Source organism: Lampris incognitus, chromosome 12, assembly GCF_029633865.1.
Source record: "Lampris incognitus isolate fLamInc1 chromosome 12, fLamInc1.hap2, whole genome shotgun sequence".
In the NCBI taxonomy this organism is placed as follows: Eukaryota; Metazoa; Chordata; class Actinopteri; order Lampriformes; family Lampridae; genus Lampris; species Lampris incognitus.
The window spans coordinates 29,400,949-29,421,922 of NC_079222.1; the positions used below are offsets into that span (position 1 = coordinate 29,400,949).

The 20,974-nt window shown below is 42.1% G+C and overlaps 1 protein-coding gene across 2 annotated transcripts in view; it reads right to left on the reverse strand.

Moving 5' to 3' along the window:
* The window catches only part of dgcr2 (DiGeorge syndrome critical region gene 2), a 33,723-nt gene that overhangs the window by 7,020 nt on the left and 5,729 nt on the right, over positions 1-20,974 (reverse strand). Inside the window, exons 2-5 of one of the 2 annotated variants that reach the window (XM_056290797.1) lie at positions 10,198-10,230; positions 8,920-9,039; positions 3,190-3,276; positions 2,837-3,047 (exon numbers count right to left, since the gene is read on the reverse strand). In XM_056290797.1, coding sequence (XP_056146772.1) covers positions 2,837-3,047; positions 3,190-3,276; positions 8,920-9,039; positions 10,198-10,230 — 451 coding nt within the window. The remainder of the gene's footprint in view (positions 1-2,836; positions 3,048-3,189; positions 3,277-8,919; positions 9,040-10,197; positions 10,231-20,974) is intronic. The other variant, XM_056290798.1, reaches the window with a different exon arrangement.

Here is a 20,974-nt window from a genome sequence, read left to right on the forward strand (position 1 = left end):
CTTTTATACAGGGGGTTGGATGTTTCCCTACACTAGTCAAAACAGAATCTGCCCCAACAGGAAGTGAGTTGCATCACATGACCCAGTCATTCCAAGTTTTAAAGTATAGGTAAAGTAGATGAAATCACATCCAGTTCAAGAAGAAGGAAAACATCCAATATCTTTGACAAAATTAAACTCGACACGGTGATCAAAAAAGCAAGGGAGTGACAAGTTTGAAAAGAGCATCTTGTTTGTTCTTTCAAGATAATAACTACCCCAAAATAAAATTCAATTTCAAAGAGAAGTGTTTTGGTAAATTTGCATTTTTGCTCTTTCATCCTGCCTTCTTTCAGGATGGCTGATGAGTGAAGAAGCATACTGGTACTGATTTTCAAGAATAAGGCTGATGTGCAGAGCCGTAGTAACTACAGAGGTATAAAGATGATCAGCTACAGCATGAAGATATGGGAAAGAGTAGTTAGTGGAAGCTAGGTTGAGAGGAGAGGTGATGATTAGTGTGCAGCAGTATGGTTTTATGCCATGAAAGATCCCTACAGATGCGATGTTTGCTTTAATGGAGAAGTATGGGGAAGGTCATAAGGGAGTCACACTGTGTTTTTGTGGATTTAGAGAAAGCATATGACAGGGTGCAGGATATGTACGAGGGCAGTGTGACAGTGGTGAAGTGTGCGGTAGGAATGACAGATGGGTTCAAGTTGGAGGTGGGATTAAATCAAGTATCAGCTCTTAGCCCTTTCTTGTTTGCAATGGTGATAGAAAGGTTGACGGATGAGATCTGTCTCCGTGGACTGTGATGTTCGCGGATGACACTGTGATCTGCAGTGAGAGTACCGATCAAGACTTCCACAAGACTTTCGTTAAAATGTTGAATTAAAGTCAGTAAAAAAGTCTGTTCAGTTTGTCCAGTGGACAGTTGGAGGCTTAAAAGTTCTTTCCTGCGGGGGCGTTCACGTGGCATAGTGGTCTATCCTATTGCCAACGCAGGGATCGCCAGTTGGAATCCCCATATTACCTCCGGCTTAGTCGGGCAACCCTACAGACACAATTGGCCGTGTCTGCGGGTGGAAAGCCGGATGTGGGTATGTGTCCCGGTCACTGCACTAGCGCCTCCTTTGGTTGGTCGGGACGCCTGTTCAGGGGGGAGGGGGAACTGAGGGGAATAGCATAATCCTTGCACGCACTACATCCCCTTGGCAAAACTCACTGTCAAGTGAAAAGAGGCGGCTGGTGACTCCACATGTATCGGAGGAGGCATATGGTTGTCTGCAGCCCTCCCCGGCTCGGCAGAGGGGGGTGGAGCAACGACCGGGACGGCTTCGAAGAGTGGGGTAATTGGCCGGGGGCGACTGGGGAGAAAAGTCCACAAAAAAAAAGAAAGAAGTTCTTCTCCGCTGAATGTGATCATTAAGTGAGCACTGGAAACTAAACAAATAAACAAAAACAGAAAAAGTAGAAGAGCGCGCAGAACCGAGGCTACAGTCCATGGCATCATCTTGATGATGTCAGAAGAGGAACAAAAGTCAGTAGGAGCAAGACGAAATACATACTATACGTTAATGAGAGGGAGGACAGCGAAATGGTGAGGATGCAAGGAGTAGAGGTGATGAAGGCATATGAGTTTAAATACTTGGGGTCAACTGCTCAAACTAACAGGGAGTGTGGAAGAGAGGTGAAGAAGAGAGTGCAGGCAGGGTGGAGTGGGTGGAGAAGAGTGTCAGGAGTGATTTGCGACAGAAGGGTACAAGCAGGAGTTAAAGGGAAGGTTTACAAGATGGTTGTGAGACCAGCTATTTTGTATGGTTTGGAGACAGTGGCACCGATGAAAAGACAGGACACGGAGCTGGAGGTGGCAGAGTTGAAGATGCTAAGATTTTGATTGGGAGTGATGAAGAAGGACAGGATTAGGAACGAGTATATTAGAGGGACAGCTCATTTTGGATGGTTTGGAGACAAAGCAAGAGAGGCAAGACTGAGATGGTTTGGATATGTGCGGAGGAGAGATGCTGGGTGTATTAGCAGAAGGATGCTAAATATGGAGCTGCCAGGGAAGAGGAAAAGGGGAAGGCCAAAGAGGAGGTTTATGGATGTGGTGAGGGAGGACATGCAGGTGCTTGGCGTGACAGAGAAATATGCAGAGGACAGGAAGAGATGGAAACAGATTATCCTCTGTGGCGACCCCTAACGGGAACAGCTGAAAGTAGTAGTAGTGGTCGTCTCCTCCTCCTCCTTACTCCAAGTGCTGTGCATTCTTTTAATTTTTGGTTAAATTGTAGTTTATGTTTTCAATATTCATTGTGATACAGCCAATATAGATATATATTTGTAGCATCTCTGTGGGGTCTTTTTTGGGGTTTTTTGCGCGAGTGCAAATACCGATGTACTTTAATATTCTCACTTAGTTCATGGATTATGTTTTCCCCTAACAAATCAATTAAATAAATTTCAACAGGCTGCTCCTTCTACTTTCTAGTGCCTACTTTGGAAATTCTCACTGAACAAGAATTCAAACTACTAAAACATTTAGCCTTTATAAACTTGACAGGAGTTTGTACTGCCAGAGCCACCATGTTTTCAGGACTTATCCATAGAAACAAGACATTTCAACAAATATACACACCATCATAAGTGACACAAGGAATAACAATGTCCAATCACATTTCCAAATAAATGGTAAAAATCCATAATGGTAAAAATCCCCGAATTCTAATTGAGACAGTTATATTAAAATGAGTGTAGGCCCTTTCAGGCATCCAAAATTCTGGATGCAAAAATCCAAATACAGAATCCCAAGGCGTATAATAAAAGCAATTTATTCAGTATATTGCTAACTCACTTGCACTGGTCCCTTCTCTCACAGACTTTCTCATCAAATTCGATCTCTATCTTCAGTATGAACTGCAGCTCCTCATTGGTGACAAAAGTTGCCAGCGAGCCATTGACCTTCTGACAGGTATCAACAGCCTGCCAGTAGTTCTCACTCCTTAGGTAAACTTTGTAGCAGCTGGCTGTTTTCTCATAGTGATGCCATCCACTGGGGCACTTCTCTGTAGGCAGAGGGAAAAAGGGGGTTTTGAATTGAAGTTAATGTAAATTAGGAAAACAATCCAACTCTTCTGAACAAAAAGTTTAAGGAACTCTCAACTGCATACTATTCTCTTTGAGAACTACAAATGATGTGTTTCTTACTGTTAAAGCGCACAGGCTGGGCCACACCGATAACATCTTCTACTGGGTCAAAGTCAGTGCCAAGCCGGAACCTCTCCTCCTTCACAGCTGTGAAACAACAGTGCATAGGTTTAATGTGAACATGTATTTAAACAGAAAGTATTTTATAAGACCCCTGTATTTTAGCTTATAAAATCTCTTTAAAATGAGTCAAAGCAGTGTGTTTTAAGCAATACCTAGTGTACATTCTCAGACTGCTAAGAGTAGCCAGTGATTTGCAAATGTTTGTGGAAATAGTGAGCACTAGTCTAGACCTGACCTGCTGCTATGATCAACGTCCCAGATTACAGACCTCTAAAGTGAGACAGCAATTTGACACCTAAGTTTGGGATTCTGGATCCACATGCATTCTAGTCCAATGGAATAATACATGGCTGTGTAAAAAGAAACTATCTGCTATTATTTGACCACTTTGCTTTTGATTATGACGCAGCTACGCATTTCTTTATCTGTTAAGGTGGATTCTGGTTGGTATTGTTGCATCAGAAAAGTTGAAAAAAAATCTACTACTACTTGTACTATCATTACCTAATTAATTACCTGTAACCAAATCCCTACTACTGGAAATCTTCCACTGTGATACCTGTCCCAAAGAATACCAATCCTAGGCAACTTAATGATTTTAGACCAGTCATGCTAACATCAATAATCAAAATCTTTTGAGAAAATTGTTAAAAACCTTGCTGTTTACTGTGGATGGAAAACTTGATCCACTGCAATTTTTTTACCAGGCAGGGACAGGTGTGGAGGATGGAAAGCTATACTTAACAACCTGTATAAGCACTTAGAAAAGCTGCAAACCCAAGCCAGGCTTTTATTTGCTGATGTTTCATCAGCATTCAATACGACAGAGCCACGTCTTTTAATAGATAGTGTTATGTGGTTTTTATTTGCCTCGCCAGCTTGTATTATGGATCTTGGACTTCTTGACTAACAGAGAGCAGAGAGTATCTGTAAATAGCCATCTCTCAGACTCTGTAGCTATGTCCACAGGCTCACCACAAGGATGCCTCCTTTAACCCTTACTTTTTATTATGCACAATGATGGATGCAGGAGCACTCAGGAGGGCAGCTATTTGGTCAAATTTTCTGACAACAATGCATTGCTGACATTTCTCAGAGGTTCAGAGTCAGTCTATGGGAATTCTCTCACTGATTTTATGTCCTCATGTGACAACTTCTTGGACGTAAATGTTTCTAAAAACAAGGAACTGATTATTGATTTTAGATGTAACAGACACGTAGCCAAAGAGTGCATCATACATAATGAAAGTGTAGAAATGGTTACATCATACACATATTTGGGTAGTATTATTGATTACAACCTTAAATTTGATGTGAACACTGAGGCTATTGTGAAATGGGGCCAACAGAGAATTCACCTTCTCCATGAACTAAAATTTCCTACCCTCCATGCATCAAGTATCCACACTTGATGCACGGAGGGTAAATTTAAAAGAGGACATTTCAAATAACAATTGGAACATATCCTGTGAGAAGGCTCAGACACGAACAGCCAGCACTAATTTAAAGGTACTTCAATATAACTGGTTGATGCGGACTTATATAACCCCTGTCAAACTAAATAAATATAACAGCAATATACCTGACACATGTTTTAAATGCAATGAGGCTCAAGGAACATTTATACATTGTATTTGGGAGTGTGACAAAATTAAGAAATTCTGGATGGAGGTGATCTACAATCATGATCATTTTGTCTGTAAATATCCCACCAGACTCCAAGATGATATTGTTACACATGTATCCAACAGATCTCAACTTGAGAATTAAAGAATACAAATTTATTGATTTTGCTATACTGCAGGCAAAACGATCGATAGCTTTGAACTGGAAGAACACTGTTGCATCTACAATTGGTACTTGGGTTAAGAATATGGTGCACTGTATGTCAATAGAGAGAATAACATATACCTTGAAAAATAAAATTGTTGTTGGTATGAATGAATGAATGGGATATTTGGTATGAAACTGCAGGCATAAGTACATAGTGGCATGACACTGTTGAGACCGCTGAGCCCGCTTTAGATGAGGGTGATTTCAGGACGCTGGAATGCACCGTTGAATTTTCTTGTAAAGTTGTGGGTCTTACTCAGCAAAACAATGGTCCCAGAAGGTGTCAACTAGATAATCTCAAGGACATGCCTGCACTCACACAATGAATCCTGTAACAGCCGCCCTATATTAAGTCAATTTGGTGAGCGACTGCCTATGAAATTGGAACTCTGGACATGGCACTTTGTTTGCAGATTGCCAGTGTTGTGGCAACATACACCTTGACCATGGCACAGATCCTGCCATAAGTTAGGGGTTTGATTGCGACTGGAGTTACCAACACTGTATGGAATGCAGTTGGTTTATGTTAAGTATTTGCATCCTCGGATCACAAAAGCCCTATAGAAATGCAGTCAGAAAGCATGACTTTGCATGTACTTTTCTGAATTGGAGCTCTGTGTGATGTTTTTGCTTTGACAAAACAGTACCGTCAGTCCTGCGTCTACACCACATCTGGTTAGTTATTCCTTTTTTTCTTTGGATTTTTCTCAAATTTTCTCCCCAGTTGTACTTGGCCAATTACCCCACTTTTCCGAGCCCTCCCAGTCGCTGCTCCACCCCCTCTACCGATCCGGGGAGCGCTGCAGACAACCACATGCCTCCTCCGATACATGTGGAGTCGCCAGCCGCTTCTTTTCACCTGACAGTCAGGAGTTGCGCCAGGGAGATGTAGCGCGTGAGAGCATCACGTTATTCCCCCCCAGTTCCCCCTCCCCCCGAACAGGAGCCCCGACCAACCAGAGGAGGCACTAGTGCAGTGACCAGGACACATACCCACATCTGGCTTCCCACCCGCACAAACGGCCAATTGTGTCTGTAGGGACTCCCAACCAAGCCGGAGGTAACACGGGGATTCGAACCGGTGATCCCCATGTTGGTGGGCAACGGAATAAATTGCTACACTACCCAGATGACCTCCATTTTTAAAAAAAATCACTTTGTACATGTACATTAAAAAACAAATTGAGTATGAATTCTACTTCCATAATATCAAAACATATTCATTTACTGTTGCTCAAATTATCATCCATGCAAATCACTGAAGCACAAATATCCAGGTAGACTGTTATTCACTTAACGCAGAAGAATCCCCCCACCTTTCATGGTATAGGCCTACCACCAGTGTCAGTCTTAACAGTAAATAACAGTAAAATATCAAGGGTTGTCTTGACTAATGGTGACACTTCCATATGTGCAGTTTCCCCTGTCCTCCCTCTTATTTTGTATGTTACTGCCCATAGAGTATAGCAATTTTTTGTCAACACTGCTGATAAATATGTGTTAGATTATATGAAGAAAATGTATTCATTTGAAAAACAGTGTTATGACAACGATCTACATTTCAAAGCAGCATAAATGGAATTTGACCTAGATTTCAGGAACAAGAAAGAAAAACTAAACACTATTTTTATCACTAGGTAAGTGGTGAAAAGTCTGTCCTAGTCTTGAGATGACATATTTGACAGAAAACTTGATTAGTAGAGATAACGGGTGCTGTCTATACTCATCTAGACTGGGATCCCTTGATGTAACGTAAGCATGTATTTTCCATATACGCTATACACAAGTATTATTTTTTTGGGAGGAGGGGGAAATTCCCCCCCCCTTTTCTCCACTTGGCCAATTACCCCACTCTCCTGAGCCGTCCCAGTCACTGCTCCACCCCTTCTGCTGATCCGGGGAGGGCTGCAGACTACCACATGCCTCCTCCGATACATGTGGATTTGCCAGCCACTTCTTTTCCCCTGACAGCGAGGAGTTTTGCCAGGGGGCCATAGTGTGTGGGGAGAATCACGCTACTCCCCCCAGTTCCCCCTCCCCCCTGAACCGGTGCCCCAACCAACCAGAGGAGGCGCCAGTGCAGCGACCAGGACACATAACCACATCCAGCTTCCCACCCGCAGACACAGCCAATTGTGTCTGTAGGGACGCCCAAACAAGCTGGAGGTAACACAGGGATTCGAATCGCCGATCCCCATGTTGGCAGGCAACGGAATAGACCGCCGCACCACCCGGACACCCTGTACACAAGTATTCTGCTAGTGTTTATACTTGCAATATGGCCATTTAAAAAAAAAAAAAATTATATATTATAAAAGAAAGCAAGAGAAACAGGAAATGACAAAAACAAAATAAAATAACCGAAAAGCTGGCTCCATCATTGGTTTGACTCCAGACTTCCTGGTTAGATGTGAGAGGATATGTAATGGAGAGATCAGCTATTAAGCACATTATGGACATCCTCCTTTTTGGAGTATTGAGGTAAATGAATGTGTTTTTAATAACTGTCTTGTTTTGTCATTAGGGACACCAAAGAAGACCTCAGGAAATCCCCTTTACCATATACTTTAAGATATCAAACTCAATAATCTAAATCTTTATTACTTTTGTTTTTTGTAAACAATATTATGTTTACTGCATTTTAAATATTTCTTGGTGTCAAAAATAGCTTTCCCTTTGGGATCAACACACAATGGAAGCTTTAATTTTTATGATATCAACAAAATCATCAATCATAAATTAAAATCATTTGACCAGCATTTTATGTTTTGCCTGATATTCATAATCTGACGTGAAATCCATGATAGTCAGATGACTGCTCAACATGTAAAAACACCACTTCAGATTGCCCAAGTTACCCTTGCCAACATAACTACAAAGTACACTGAACTTGGACAACACTACAAAACACTGACTTTGACCCTTGAGAATATGGGTCAGACCAAGACATACTGAGAGATGATCACATGACAACAGTAAAAGCAGTCGCATAAATCAAATTAAGCATGCAGGATTGCTGCTGTATGGAGGTCACATGCTGTGCTCAATCCTTGCAATAATTCCCATTATGTGGTCAGAGATCCGGGGATAAGGTCTTTCAGGGGTTTAGAGGAGAAAACAATAGGATTTCCATCAACAACTTATCACCACACTATCTACGCAGTGTCCCAAGATGTCAACAAACACTGCATATGAGTGCTGCTAGTCGGTATAGGTTTGGTTTTCTGCTGGCTTTACAGAGTCGTTCTTCCTAATCACTCTGATTTACTATTTTGGATAAAAGGCCACTGTAAAATCTTTATTTTTTTTAGATACTTTATTGATCCCCGTGGGAAAATTACGCTCTGTATTTAACCCATCCTAGCTGTGTAGCTAGGAGCAGTGGGCAGCCGCCGTACAGCGCCCGGGGGACCAACTCCAGTTCTTCTTTCCATTGCCTCAGTCAGGTGCACAGACAGGAGTACTAACCCTAACTTGCATGTCTTTTTGATGGTGGGGGAAACTGGAGCACCCCCGGAGAAAATCCACCGCAGACACAGGGAGAACATGCCAACTCCACACGAAGGACGACCTGGGATGACCCCCAAGTTTGGACAACCCCAGGGTTCGAACCCAGGACATCCTTGCTGTGATGTGACAACGCTAACCACTGGGCCACCATGCTGCCACCATGCTCTATTGTTCTGCAATCGGATTGTAACAAATTTAATATGAATTGAATTGAAAGTAATGAATGTGATGAAAGTAAAATTGCATCACTCGAAATCCAACAAATACTGCAATTTTCATAAGCCAATGAATCGTGGGTTATCTGTTTAAAGGAGCTATACTCACAGGGGCAGTCCATCTCATCACTCTTGTCATCACATGCCGTCCAGCCATCACACAGCCAGGTCATTGGAATACACTGCATTTTCCCACTGCGGCAGGCAAACTGCCCAGGGCAGCGTTGCTCTGAAATCCAAGAGTTCAAATGGTCAAGCCTTTGTATGTGTGTGCATTTCCTTACAATGTGAAATTATATGAATTCACAGCATTCAGATTTCTGAGGTTTATCGAATGGAAACACTGGGACTTACATCACAATTCACAAAAATGACAGTAATAAATGAATAGAAATTCTCAGATAGATGGCTACATCATCATTTAGAATAAAGCAGTTGAACTCAACTAATGCAGTAGGCTGATTTTTTAAGGCAAACTATGTTAAGATATTAAAACATCACTGCCATCTTTTAAATATTAGTTTCATCCCAGTCACCTAATGCAAAAATACAAGATATGAAAAATGCCTAACAAATCACTGTTGTTGTGTCACAACAGCAAATGGGAAGTGTGACTTATTGATTTACAGTATTCATACCGCCCCATGGGCTATTTGTCTGTTTATAGCCCTTAACATAGTTATAATTTAAAAAAAAACAAAACAAACACAAAGTCTGTTAAATGGGTCAATGCTCTCATGCCACGTGTGGTAAACATAAAACATGCCACCGGATCAGTGTTTTCTACCAAGGACCTGGTGACGCGAGACTTGGTCTATTAGCAGTCTCAACAGTGTTTGCCTAATAAAATGATTTCCAATCTGACAAAACCCTTTTTTCTTTTTGATAAGGGGAGATAAAAATGATCTTACCTATCATATGTTAACATTAACTTTTTTTGACATGTTTTCATGACTGTTTTACAGTAAGCAAGAACGATATTTTGAATATTCAAAATCAAAATTATAATTGGAATAGAGATCTGTAATACAGACTTAATGCCTTTGACCACAAAAATATAAATGGGATATACGTTAAAATGAAACATGGCTATTAGAGTTATAGTTGTTATACAATAAATACAATCAAGATGATATATTTGCCTGGCCACACTGAAACTAGTCTTAAAACCGTATGGTACAGTTTTAGCTATAAAAAACACAAAAAAACAATAAAATATTATACAATCACAGTTTTTGGAATACATTTTATAACCAGATTTCCCCTAATTCCCGTTTACGATGTTAAAAGGTTCCAAAAAAGGGGGGCTGGTGGAAGGGGCTCTTGGTGTGGCTTAAAAAAGAATAAGGTTGTGAGTACCCACTACTCTACAGAACATACTGCTTACCTGACAATAATCTTGCCAGAGCTAGCCGCGGACCTGAAAAATATAGATAGAAAGAATAGGATGAACTAACCGTTATCTCAGGGTGTTCCCTGTTAGGGTTATTTGATTGATTCATTACGGAATGAAGCTTCAGGGTCATGGAAGAAAACAAGCTTTGGCTTGTCTGTGCTGGTTGTCTACCAGGAAAGTCAGTCTTTACATGGAGAGCATCCTACTGCTGTTTGTTAGTTATCGATGGTTGTTCACCAGTGACCTGCCCTATAGTGGGTCACTGAAGCCATATGTTCTCAGGATGCAGGTGTTTATGTTTATATATAGTGGTCTGAGACCACCTGGTCACCACTCGTACAGACTGCAACTGTTGTCCCATCTGTCAATCTAAAGCCTCTGACGATATTAGCCCAGACACACAAAGCTTTCTGGCTTCGGTACCTTTATTATACAAGGCCCCAAGCTACCAAAGCTGTGTTGCAGTGACGCAATCACGTAAAAATTGTTTTTACCACAGGTATGGAAGCTGCACAAATTGACCAAATTAAAAATCAAACAACGTGGATGAGTGTCTTGGACCATCAAATTCAGACGACCCATTAGTGCATGCCTTCAGTAGCAGCAGCAGCAGTAGTAGATTAGTTTTTTTCCCCCTTTCTTTTAACTACTTTATTAATCCCCGTGGGGTAATTGTTTCTCTGCATTTAACCCATCTTAGCTGTGTAGCTAGGAGCAGTGGGCAGCCGCCGTGCAGCGCCTGGGGACCAACTCCAGTTCTTCTTTCCATTGCCTCGGTCAGGGGCACAGACAGGAGTATTAACCATAACATGCATGTCTTTTTGATGGCGGGGGAAACCGGAGCACCCGGAGAAAAACCACCGCAGACACGGGGAGAACATGCAAACTCCACACAGAGAACGACCTGGGATGACCTCCACGGTAGGACAACCCCAGGGTTCAAACCCAGGACCTTCTTGCTGTGAGGCGACAGCGCAAACCACTGGGCCACCATGCTTGCCTTCAATCTACGAAAAGGTTATTGAATGAACACAAACTTCTTTGTTTCTCTAGACCTGTTAATAGACCTTAATCTCCTCCTTCCTCACAAGGAAATGCATCTTAACTACTTACTACTTACAGTGCTTACTAACTGACTTGTTGCACTGTGTGTTTGACAAAAACTTGTTTGGGCAGTGTGGCATGTCAGTGAGCATTATCTTATTACTAAATGAAAGAGGAAATAGGTGACCATTAGGATACGATGCCATTTCAGGAACCAGCTCAGACACTACCCTTCACTCCAAGCTCTGTCCGTGAGGCCTACGGGGCACATTTCACCCAAGAGCCTTTGCATATCTGGAACGCAAATGTGCATTTTTAGTTGGCTGCATTGCACGATTAATGTAACGTGTCAAATACAACACATCAAATGTACGAAGGCTGGGATTCTGTGAGATACCCTTTCTCCCCAAAACGACAGAGGTGCCGACACTGCAAAGTTAAAAGCCCTAGCGGCAAGGCTGGAAAACCAGAGCTTGACCCTAAAAAGAGTAACACATTCATCACAGAAAGAATTTGCTGTGGGGGAATTTTACATGTACCCATTTCATTGAATAAAACTACAAAAGTAACAGTTAAAAACACACTTTTAATGACAACAGATGTTAAATACACAAATACACGAATTACTTTAATTTTAACATCAAGCACCTGATCAGACAACATTTTATTTCAATTAAGTTAAAGACTTGATTGTTTAGATTCGTCGTTGGCGTCCCTCGTGTCCGAGGAGCCATTCCAAGAGATAAAGGGGTGTGCTGGAAACGAAGACGGCTTGACAGTCCAAGGTGAGAACAGAAGAGACGGGAACAGCGTGGACAGGGGATAGTAGGGGGTGGACCCGTTCTTGCGGTTCTCTGTTCTTGGCGGATTTTTTGGCGGCGGCGCTTTTCTTCCACATGCGTTCGTTTGTCAGTTTCGGCCTTGTTGGAACCAGCCAACTTTTTCCCAGTTCTTAGGGTCTATGCTGAAGGGGATCAGCATTCCCGTGATACAGTCCTTGTAGCGTTTTTTGGGAGCTCCTCTTTTTCTCGGACCTTCAGTCAGCTCGAAGTATAGGATTTGTTTCGGGGGTCTGTCATTTGGCGTCCTCGTGATGTGGCCGAGCCACTGCAGCTGGTGACATTCGATTGTCGTCTCAGTGGAAAGGAGATCAGCTCTTTCAAGAACTTGATTGCTGGTGACCCGTTCTTGCCAGGAAATTCCCAGAATACTTCTCAGTTTTTGCTGGTGGAAGCGACTATTGATTGTTTAGATTAAAACACTGCAGATTCTGAATATAAGGGTTCAGTTCACTTGTGTAGCTTAGTGTATTAATGCCCAATACTTGCAGATTTTGAATACGTGACTTGTACTTCACCTCATGTTTGACTTCAAGCATTTAACATATGCCATAACATATATCATTTCAGATTAAGCGAGCTTGTTTAGTCAGGACATGCTGAGTCTGAGCACACGCAGCCTTAAAGTGGCGAGATCAGTTTAATTCAGAATATGAATTTATAGGATTGTCAGTAATCTTGTACCAGTATATTTAATAATTTTCTCAGGCAAGTGACATCCAGTTTTCCCACTAGAGATGGGACCGCTGGTTTTCTCTTCTTCTATAAAGCGCTTATCAGTAAGGTAACCTCCTGTAACTGGGCTTGACATTAACTATTTGGCCTTGAGTTTTTAAACCTACTTGTCTGATAGCTGACACAACTTGTCCTAAACTGAAAATATTTTGGCTTTTTAGGAGATGTGAGCAATTTTAACACAACCCCCCCCACACCCCTCTGCTTCCTCCCCTCCATTAAACCAGCTTCATGCATGTGCATGAGCTTACCTGTCATGACTGGCAAAATTCATATTGTTGTTGATAATCTATGTATGTAAAAAAAATACGCTTTTTTTCAGCAAATATCTTTGTTACACCATCATTGTTGTTGTAAAGCACCATTTTATTTCTAAGTGACATATTTAGAAAGATCACTATTTACAAAGCACCAGCACCATGTGTGATGTAAAATGTATAGGCCTGTTTTTCTCTCAGACCATTTGAATTACTCATAGCTGTTAAGAGCAATATGAATCTATTACAAGTAACACTGAAAGAAATTTGCCTATTCCAGCTTTAATGCAAATGTTGGACATGCATTAATCACAAAATGCATTAAATTCTGCTTCGCCCTGATGAAAATTGTTTTCTATATTCTGTTCTGATTTTTTTTGGCTGCTCAGTCTTGATTTCATTACATTAAGATGCTGCCATCAATGAGTTTTCAGAATCTACGCCAGTGGTGGCTGGCGAGCTCGGGGTGCTGGGGCACTGCCCCCTTCAAACATCAAGAGATGAAAATCTACTTAAACATCCATCCATCCATTATCTGAACTGCTTATCCTGCTCTAAGGGTCACGGGGATGCTGGAGCCTATTCCGGCAGTCATTGGGTGGCAGGCGGGGAGACACCCTGGACAGGCCGCCAGGCCATCACCCCCCCCCCACACACACACACACACACACCTAGGGACAACTTAGTACGGCCGATTCACCTGACTTACATGTCTTTGGACTGTGGGAGGAAACCAGAGCACCCGGAGGAAACCCATGCAGACACGGGGAGAAGATGCAAACTCCACACAGAGGACGACCTGGGACGACCCCCAAGGTTGGACCACCCCAGGGCTCGAACCCAGGACCTTCTTGCTGTGAGGCGACCACGCTAACCACTGTGCCACCGTGCCGTCTCTACTTAAACATGGTAAATATAAGTTTTTAGTTGTATAATGCAAATAATTATGAAATAAAAGTTTTCTTCAGCCTGTGAGCGCCTGTCAGCAGCCATTCCAAAATGGTATTTCGTTGATTTCTCTCTGAATACATATACTTCCTGGGTGAGGGGCGCCGGCTAAACAATACCTTATGTAAGCCCTCAAACTTTTGGCGAGCAGGTGACCTGAGGCTGCTGTCCGATTGGTTTCTCCAGACTCTCCCACTTTTATTGGCAGTGAATTGGTATTTTTTTTAAATGTTTTTTAATCTAATGTGATTGGACAATTCTCGTGGCTGTCAATCATGTTCACACCCACCACGACGCCTCGTCTCGACTGTCAATAATCCACCGTCTACAAACCCTGATTAAATCTACAGACTATATTGTCCTTCTTAATAACTCTGTGACTGTGTGGACATTAAAGCAGCTGTCAGGTGTGCTGCGCAAAGGTAATTGCACCCCCCCAAACATTTTTAGCACCAGGCGCCACTAATCTACACGATCCATCTAGCAGCAGGAGGAAAAAGAAAGCCCAATCACGGTCTGCTGCATTGAACACTCCCACTCATGCTAGCTCCGACCATCTCAACTTCATTGGATACAAAATTTAGACACTACCATTGGACTGACGAATGAATTAAGGAAGAACAACTGGGACTGGGAAACCTGAAAAATGCAGGATTTGAGACCCTCCCTGTAGCTCTGCAGCAGAGGGTCGAATTCTGTATTTGACTGAATGTTTCAGTGGCTTGCTGACTTTAAATAACTGGCTTTCCTCCACACGCACTGCTCAGAAACTGAACTTGATTGACAACTTCTACCTGTTCTGGGGGCAGGGGAACCGTTTCACAATGGACGGAGTTTTTTTAAACAGAGTGGGGGTCCACATGCTGACTGCCAACCTAATGTATAGCCTCCAGCACCCCACTGCTGGTATTTGGAAAGGGTCAGGAAAAGCTGGGAAAAGTAGAGCAATCTTTTCTACCCAGGAAATCAAGGACAACCCCATGGATCATTCCCAGCCCCCGTCCCTCCTCGCCTCTCGGAGATATCTCACACAAGTTAAGGATGCAGATAAAAGGGATTGATGAGATATTATATGGCACCAAAAGTTCCCACTTACCCAAACAAACCAAGGACAATCTCTCCACGGTCAGCATTACAGGGCATGCTACTAGGACCAACTGGGTCCTTACCCCGCTCCCCCCCCTTCAGCTCATGTCTCCCTCTGCTTACTGGCTATGGACCCACTGCTGCTGATAAGGCCCTCCCCAAACAGTGAGGAGCAACTCCAAGGTCTGCAATTCCTGTTTTGACCAGCCTCAGGAGGAACAGAGAGTACTCAAACCGCACAGCTACTTCATCAAATCTGACTCCATTCGCACGCCAGCAGCCACAGCCTGTTGCAAAAAAATTGTGCAAATAATACTCTTGACACACTAAATTTAGCATTACTAAACATCAGGTCTTTGGCAGGAAAAACATTTTGAATCAATGATTTTATCATCAAGCACAATCGGAATTTTATGTTTTTAACTGAAACTTGGTTAGACCAAGACAACAGCCCAACTGTTTGTACTGAGTCAACCCCTGCCAACTTCAGTTTTATGAGCGAAACCAGATAGCATAAGAAAGGAGGTAGAGTTGCCATTTTGTTTAAAGATTCGCTCCAATGCAAGAAGATATCTTATGGAAATTTTTCTTCTTTTGAATACGTGGCTCTTCAGTAGAATTCATGTTCTTGAGTTATATTTCTAAATATCTATAGGCCACCTAAATACAATGCAAACTTTTTTGATGACTTAAATGAACTGCTGTCTATTTAATTTGAAAGTGTAGTTCATGCTGGTGATTTAAACATGTATGCTGACAACCCCCAGGACAGAGGAACTAAAGAACTGTGTTGTGGTCTCGATAACTCTTGACTAACTCAGCTTGTGACGGAGCCCACACACAACAAGGGGCACACTCAGGACTACCATGTACGATGTACATGGGGATTTTCTATTGAGAAAAAAGAATCAGGAAGAGTCCTACTCTTCCAAATTGCCTATATGTGGTTTTGACTTCACAAGCATAACCTTGATTTTGTCCATTTTGGGGGCAAGACTTTGAGTGTTTAGATGGTAAATTTTAAAATCTCGAATTCAACCAACCTATAAAGGTTAAATACCACTGTGCAAGTTGTAGATCCAGTATCTAATTACATAACTGTACTTTTAAATAAATTCAAATTTTCAACGTCATTTTCTCTTGCTAATAAGGGGGTTTAGATAAACTGGATTTGTCTGACATGAATAGAACCTGTATGTTAGTATGCCCTACAGACGCCTTTGTGAAGCTGAGTGCCTGTCTGGGCTTGTCTGCAAAAACATCCACAATGAGGCAGGTATAAAAATGTATAGAACAATTGACAGGAATGATGAAAAATATGACAATAAAACTCAGTTTGAAAAAAAATGAAGTTTTCCTTTGAAAAATAAATGCTACCTCAAGCTTTATACACTAATTTTGCACACACATTCTAAAAAAAAGAGCCGTCCGCCGAAAATGTCCACAAGTTTTGATTTTCTGCATTTTTTTCATAGCATGTACTTTTCTCAATCGCATAACAAGATGTACGTGTGTGTATGTATAAACATCTTGCCAGCCACTGTTCAGGATCCACTGGATGTTGTCATTTCTCCTACAAACTAAAACTTATTTGTTCTATGCTCGTGAAACTTTTGCGATCAGTCTCAAATTTTGGCTTGGGCAAGGTGACAACCACAAAAACTACACCCAATGCATTAAATAACTGCTTCCGCTTCTGGTGTGGTAAGATGGTGCAAATTCACGTTTGTGGCGGCCTCACCCAGTACCGTCCATGCAGTGTCTTTGCCCATGTCTGCGTCTAAGTTTTGTCTTCGTTTGATGGCTGGTAGAGCTGGCGCTAGAGCTTGGTCTGCTGCGTTCTGTGGGCCCAGGGACCACAGCCCTGCGCCCGAGGAGGTAACACCGAGGGTGGTCTGACGGAAGTGGGACAGGCTACGCTAAATGCTAGCCCATGCAGACCAGCAGTTCCGATAACGCCGAAGGCAGTCTGGCAGCGGCCTCACCTAGCGTTGACTGTGGTGTTTTTGGTGTTGTTGTGTAGAGTGCGGGGAAGTGTGTCGTAGGTGTCTGACTCCGATGGAATCATTATGAAAGTTTAATGCCGATTCCGCTTATCATATAAGCACATTAAAGAAATCACCAAGACTGCATTTTTTCACTTATCTAATATAGCTAAAATTCAGTCTTTCCTGTCCATGGCTGATGCAGAGACTCTAACACATGCATTTGTTTAATCCAGAATTGACTACTGTAATGTTCTGTTTTCAGGTCTAGTACTAAAAGTCTTCAGATGGTTCAGAATGCTGCAGCTAGAATCCTAAGTAAAACTAGAAAATGTGACCATATTATACCAATTCTTGCCTCCCTTCATTTGCTTCCTATCCATGTTAGCTCAGACTTCAAGGCGCTTCTGCTGACTTATAAAATCCTAAATGGGCTTACCCCATCTTACCTGTCTGATCTCCTTAAACCGTACATTGCATCTCGAGCCCTTCACTCTCAAAATACAGGGCTCATGTGTGTACCCAAAGTTGAAAAGAAGTCAGCTGGTGGCAGGGCCTTTTCCTATCGGGCCCCGTTCTTGTAGAATAACCTGCATGCTGCCATCAGACAATCAGAGTCTTAACTTAAAATTCATCTTTTTGCCTTAACCTACACTTAGTTGCCTTTAAGTTGCGTGTTTCACAACCTGTACAGCATGGCTGGTCGGTTTCTGTCTCAATGAACTTACCAAGCACTGTTCGGCTAACGAGATTATAAAGTATAGATTATCGACTATTGCAAACTGTCCTCTTCTCTCTCACTTCTCCTCCTTTCTCTTTATCTGTGGGTGAATGATGTGATGTGAGTTTTCCTTGTGTGCAGGTGCAGTCTGTCTTCCTCCCAGGTCTCCATGTTGATGGTGGTCACCACCTGGATACTGCTTAGCATCCCCCTCATCACATTATCTTTTTATGTATGTTATAAATCCATATTCTTTAGTTACCCTGTTCTCCTACTCAGACGTGTGACTAACGTGTGTGGTTTTTTTTGGTTTTTGTTTTGTTTTTTGTCTACATGGTGATGGTGGTCACATGGCTCGGGTCCTGGGCTGTTCCGGTGGTGTCTGGACACTGCTTGGAATCCTCCTTATCATATTCTTCATATATTTTATAATTACATTATAATTACATTATCCTCTTTGAATGTTGCATTCTGTAAATTGTGTTAACACAACATCCATTGCACGTTGTCCGTCTTGGAAGAGAGATCCCTCCTCTGTTGCTTTCCCTGAGGTTTCTTCCTATTTTTTCTCCCTATTAAAGGGTTTTTTAGGGAGTTGTCTAAAGACAGGATGCTGTGTTACTGTAAAGCCCCCTGAGGCAAATCTGTAATTTGTGATATTGGGCTATACAAATAAAACTGACTTGACTTGATTTGACTTATCGGTTCCTAAACAAATGTCTCTCATGTTAGTTTCTGTTTCACTACCAGCACCTGGCTATCCGTCTGCACGGCTGCGCCTATAGTAGTTCTGCGAGTTGAATGCATGCATGTTTCTGTCTCCCACGCTACACACTGGTGCCCTTTCTGAACCGGACGATGCTGCACAAAGTGATATATTTTGTTTTTGTTTCGTGGGAAGATCAGTAAGAGTAACCGGCACATGAGTCTTGGTAGAACCATGAGCCATCGTGGACTGCAGCAAGCACTGAAAAGTGTGGCTTAATTTTGTTTGAGAAAATGACAGGTCGGCACAATGCAACACGTATGCCAAACTTATTTCATGCAAAGGACGATTCACTATTAACATGACAAAACACCTTCGCCAGCACGGTATACAAATCAACAAGTGTACCATGTTTGACATATCGTGCCGGTCTCCCTCGTCCTCCTCGGTCAACCCTCAGCCAACAGCCAGCACCTCGTCACAATCAGGTTAAGTGAAAATTAGATGTTTGTCTTATTCTTAACAGTGAGACAGCAAACTAGCTATACTTAATCAAATTCCTAAAAACTGTCAAATTTGTGCAAATACTTGAATGTATTTTTTGTAGATGAACGTTCGCAGACATTCATACTTCTGTCTCACCAACATCTACATGGGCTGTGGCTCCCTAAACTGTAAACTAACTGGTTTCTAGACTGTTGCCGTGTTGTCATTTCGGCAGGTTTCAGTGTTACACTTGCAGTGCAGTGAATGAAAAGAGAATGAATGGATTATGACCGAATCATATCATTTAATAACAGCAACCAAATTAAACTGTATTAAATTAATTTACAGGTTGCATATACTGTATGAAGTCAATTGTGAATATGACTATGACTGATTATTACTTGTGTAAGGGTTTTTAAAAATAAAAGATTTTTTTTCTGTGAAATAAGCATGTGACTTGTTTTGACCCTGTCCCTCAAAGAATCGGAATTGAGAATTGTTAAGAACCGGAACTGATAAGCAGAATGGGAATCAGTATTTTTAAAATCCAAACGATACCCAACCGTAGTTGGCAAATGAGGCAAAGAGTGTGAAGCGGGAGAGTGCCAGAAACAGGGATAAAAGAAGAGTGAACCTTGGACGGGCATTCACTCGATGGAGCGAGCACCAGTGTTGTATCGAACTGTTTCCCCATCGTGATCTGTATCCCCCTAGCCAGACGAAAGTGTTCGCATGAAAACAGGTTAGCTTCTGGTTACGATTAGGTTAAGGTAAGCTTTGGTTCAGGTTGAACTTCGGTTAAGGTTAGGGTTGGGTTAAGGGTAATCAAGTGTCTGGTGTTGTATCACACTCTGGCTAGGGGGAAACAGATATCGACGGGGAAACACAGTTCGATACAACACCCGGGACTTGAGAGGGTTCCAAATCGGCATTCAGTTGGCATTCTTTCTACTGGCTCAGTAAGTAACAAAACCTGCCTACTTATGAATACTACCGAATGTTTTACACTGTCTTTATCACAGCACTGAGATCAGGGTAGCTAGTTCAAATTGGGATTCTTAAGGTTGTTCCTTGCTTCGGATGGTAGCCAGGCTGCTAATACACAGAAAGCAATCTGGCTGTCTTTACGACAGCGGCGCAAACAATAAAAACATGTGGAAATGCTTGGGGGGGGGGGGGGTTGAAAAGTTATCTACCGCCACTTTAAATATCCTTTTACTTTTACTGGTTTACCTCACACCTCTGCCACATACAAGTCGCGGACACCTTTCATGCGATTAGTTCACCCGCTCCTGTAAAAGCGATCTGATAACATTTGTTAACACCATTATTGTTTAGTGACGCTCCCATTGATGTTACTAGATCGTAAATTGGCAAAGTGCCGATGGGTAGGATGTCCTCTAGCGATCAACTTCGGCTCATGTGAACACGAGCCAGACGTAAAATTGAGGGAAGATTTACCAGTTAGTCAGCATGTCTGAATGTGGTTTATGATAAATGATGCGACAGACTTTTCTGTGGCAATGTGACTGTAAAGTTACCCCACATAGTATTTTTCTTTTGTTTCTGTGGGAGCTTGCTGCATTATGTGTGCGTCTCTGGGACCTCATGTATAAAACCTTACAAAGGATCGACACTAAAACCTTACATATGCCAAATCCTGCACACTTTTCCTTTATAAATCCTAAACCAACTGTGCATACATGTATAAGCTTCTTGCCCCACCCCGTTACCATCCAAAAACAGCCATATATAGATGTTGAAACACCTTTTTTTAATATTCAAATACAGATTCATAGCCCACGTTTCTTGGTAAAATCAACTGCAATGCCTGTATGGAAACCTAAAAAATGCAATTTCATGAAATGTGAAATAGAGATGCTGGTTGAAGAGGTAGAGGCCAGAAAATATATATTATTTGGTTGTTTTTCAATTAGAATATTCAGTTGAAAAGGAATGTG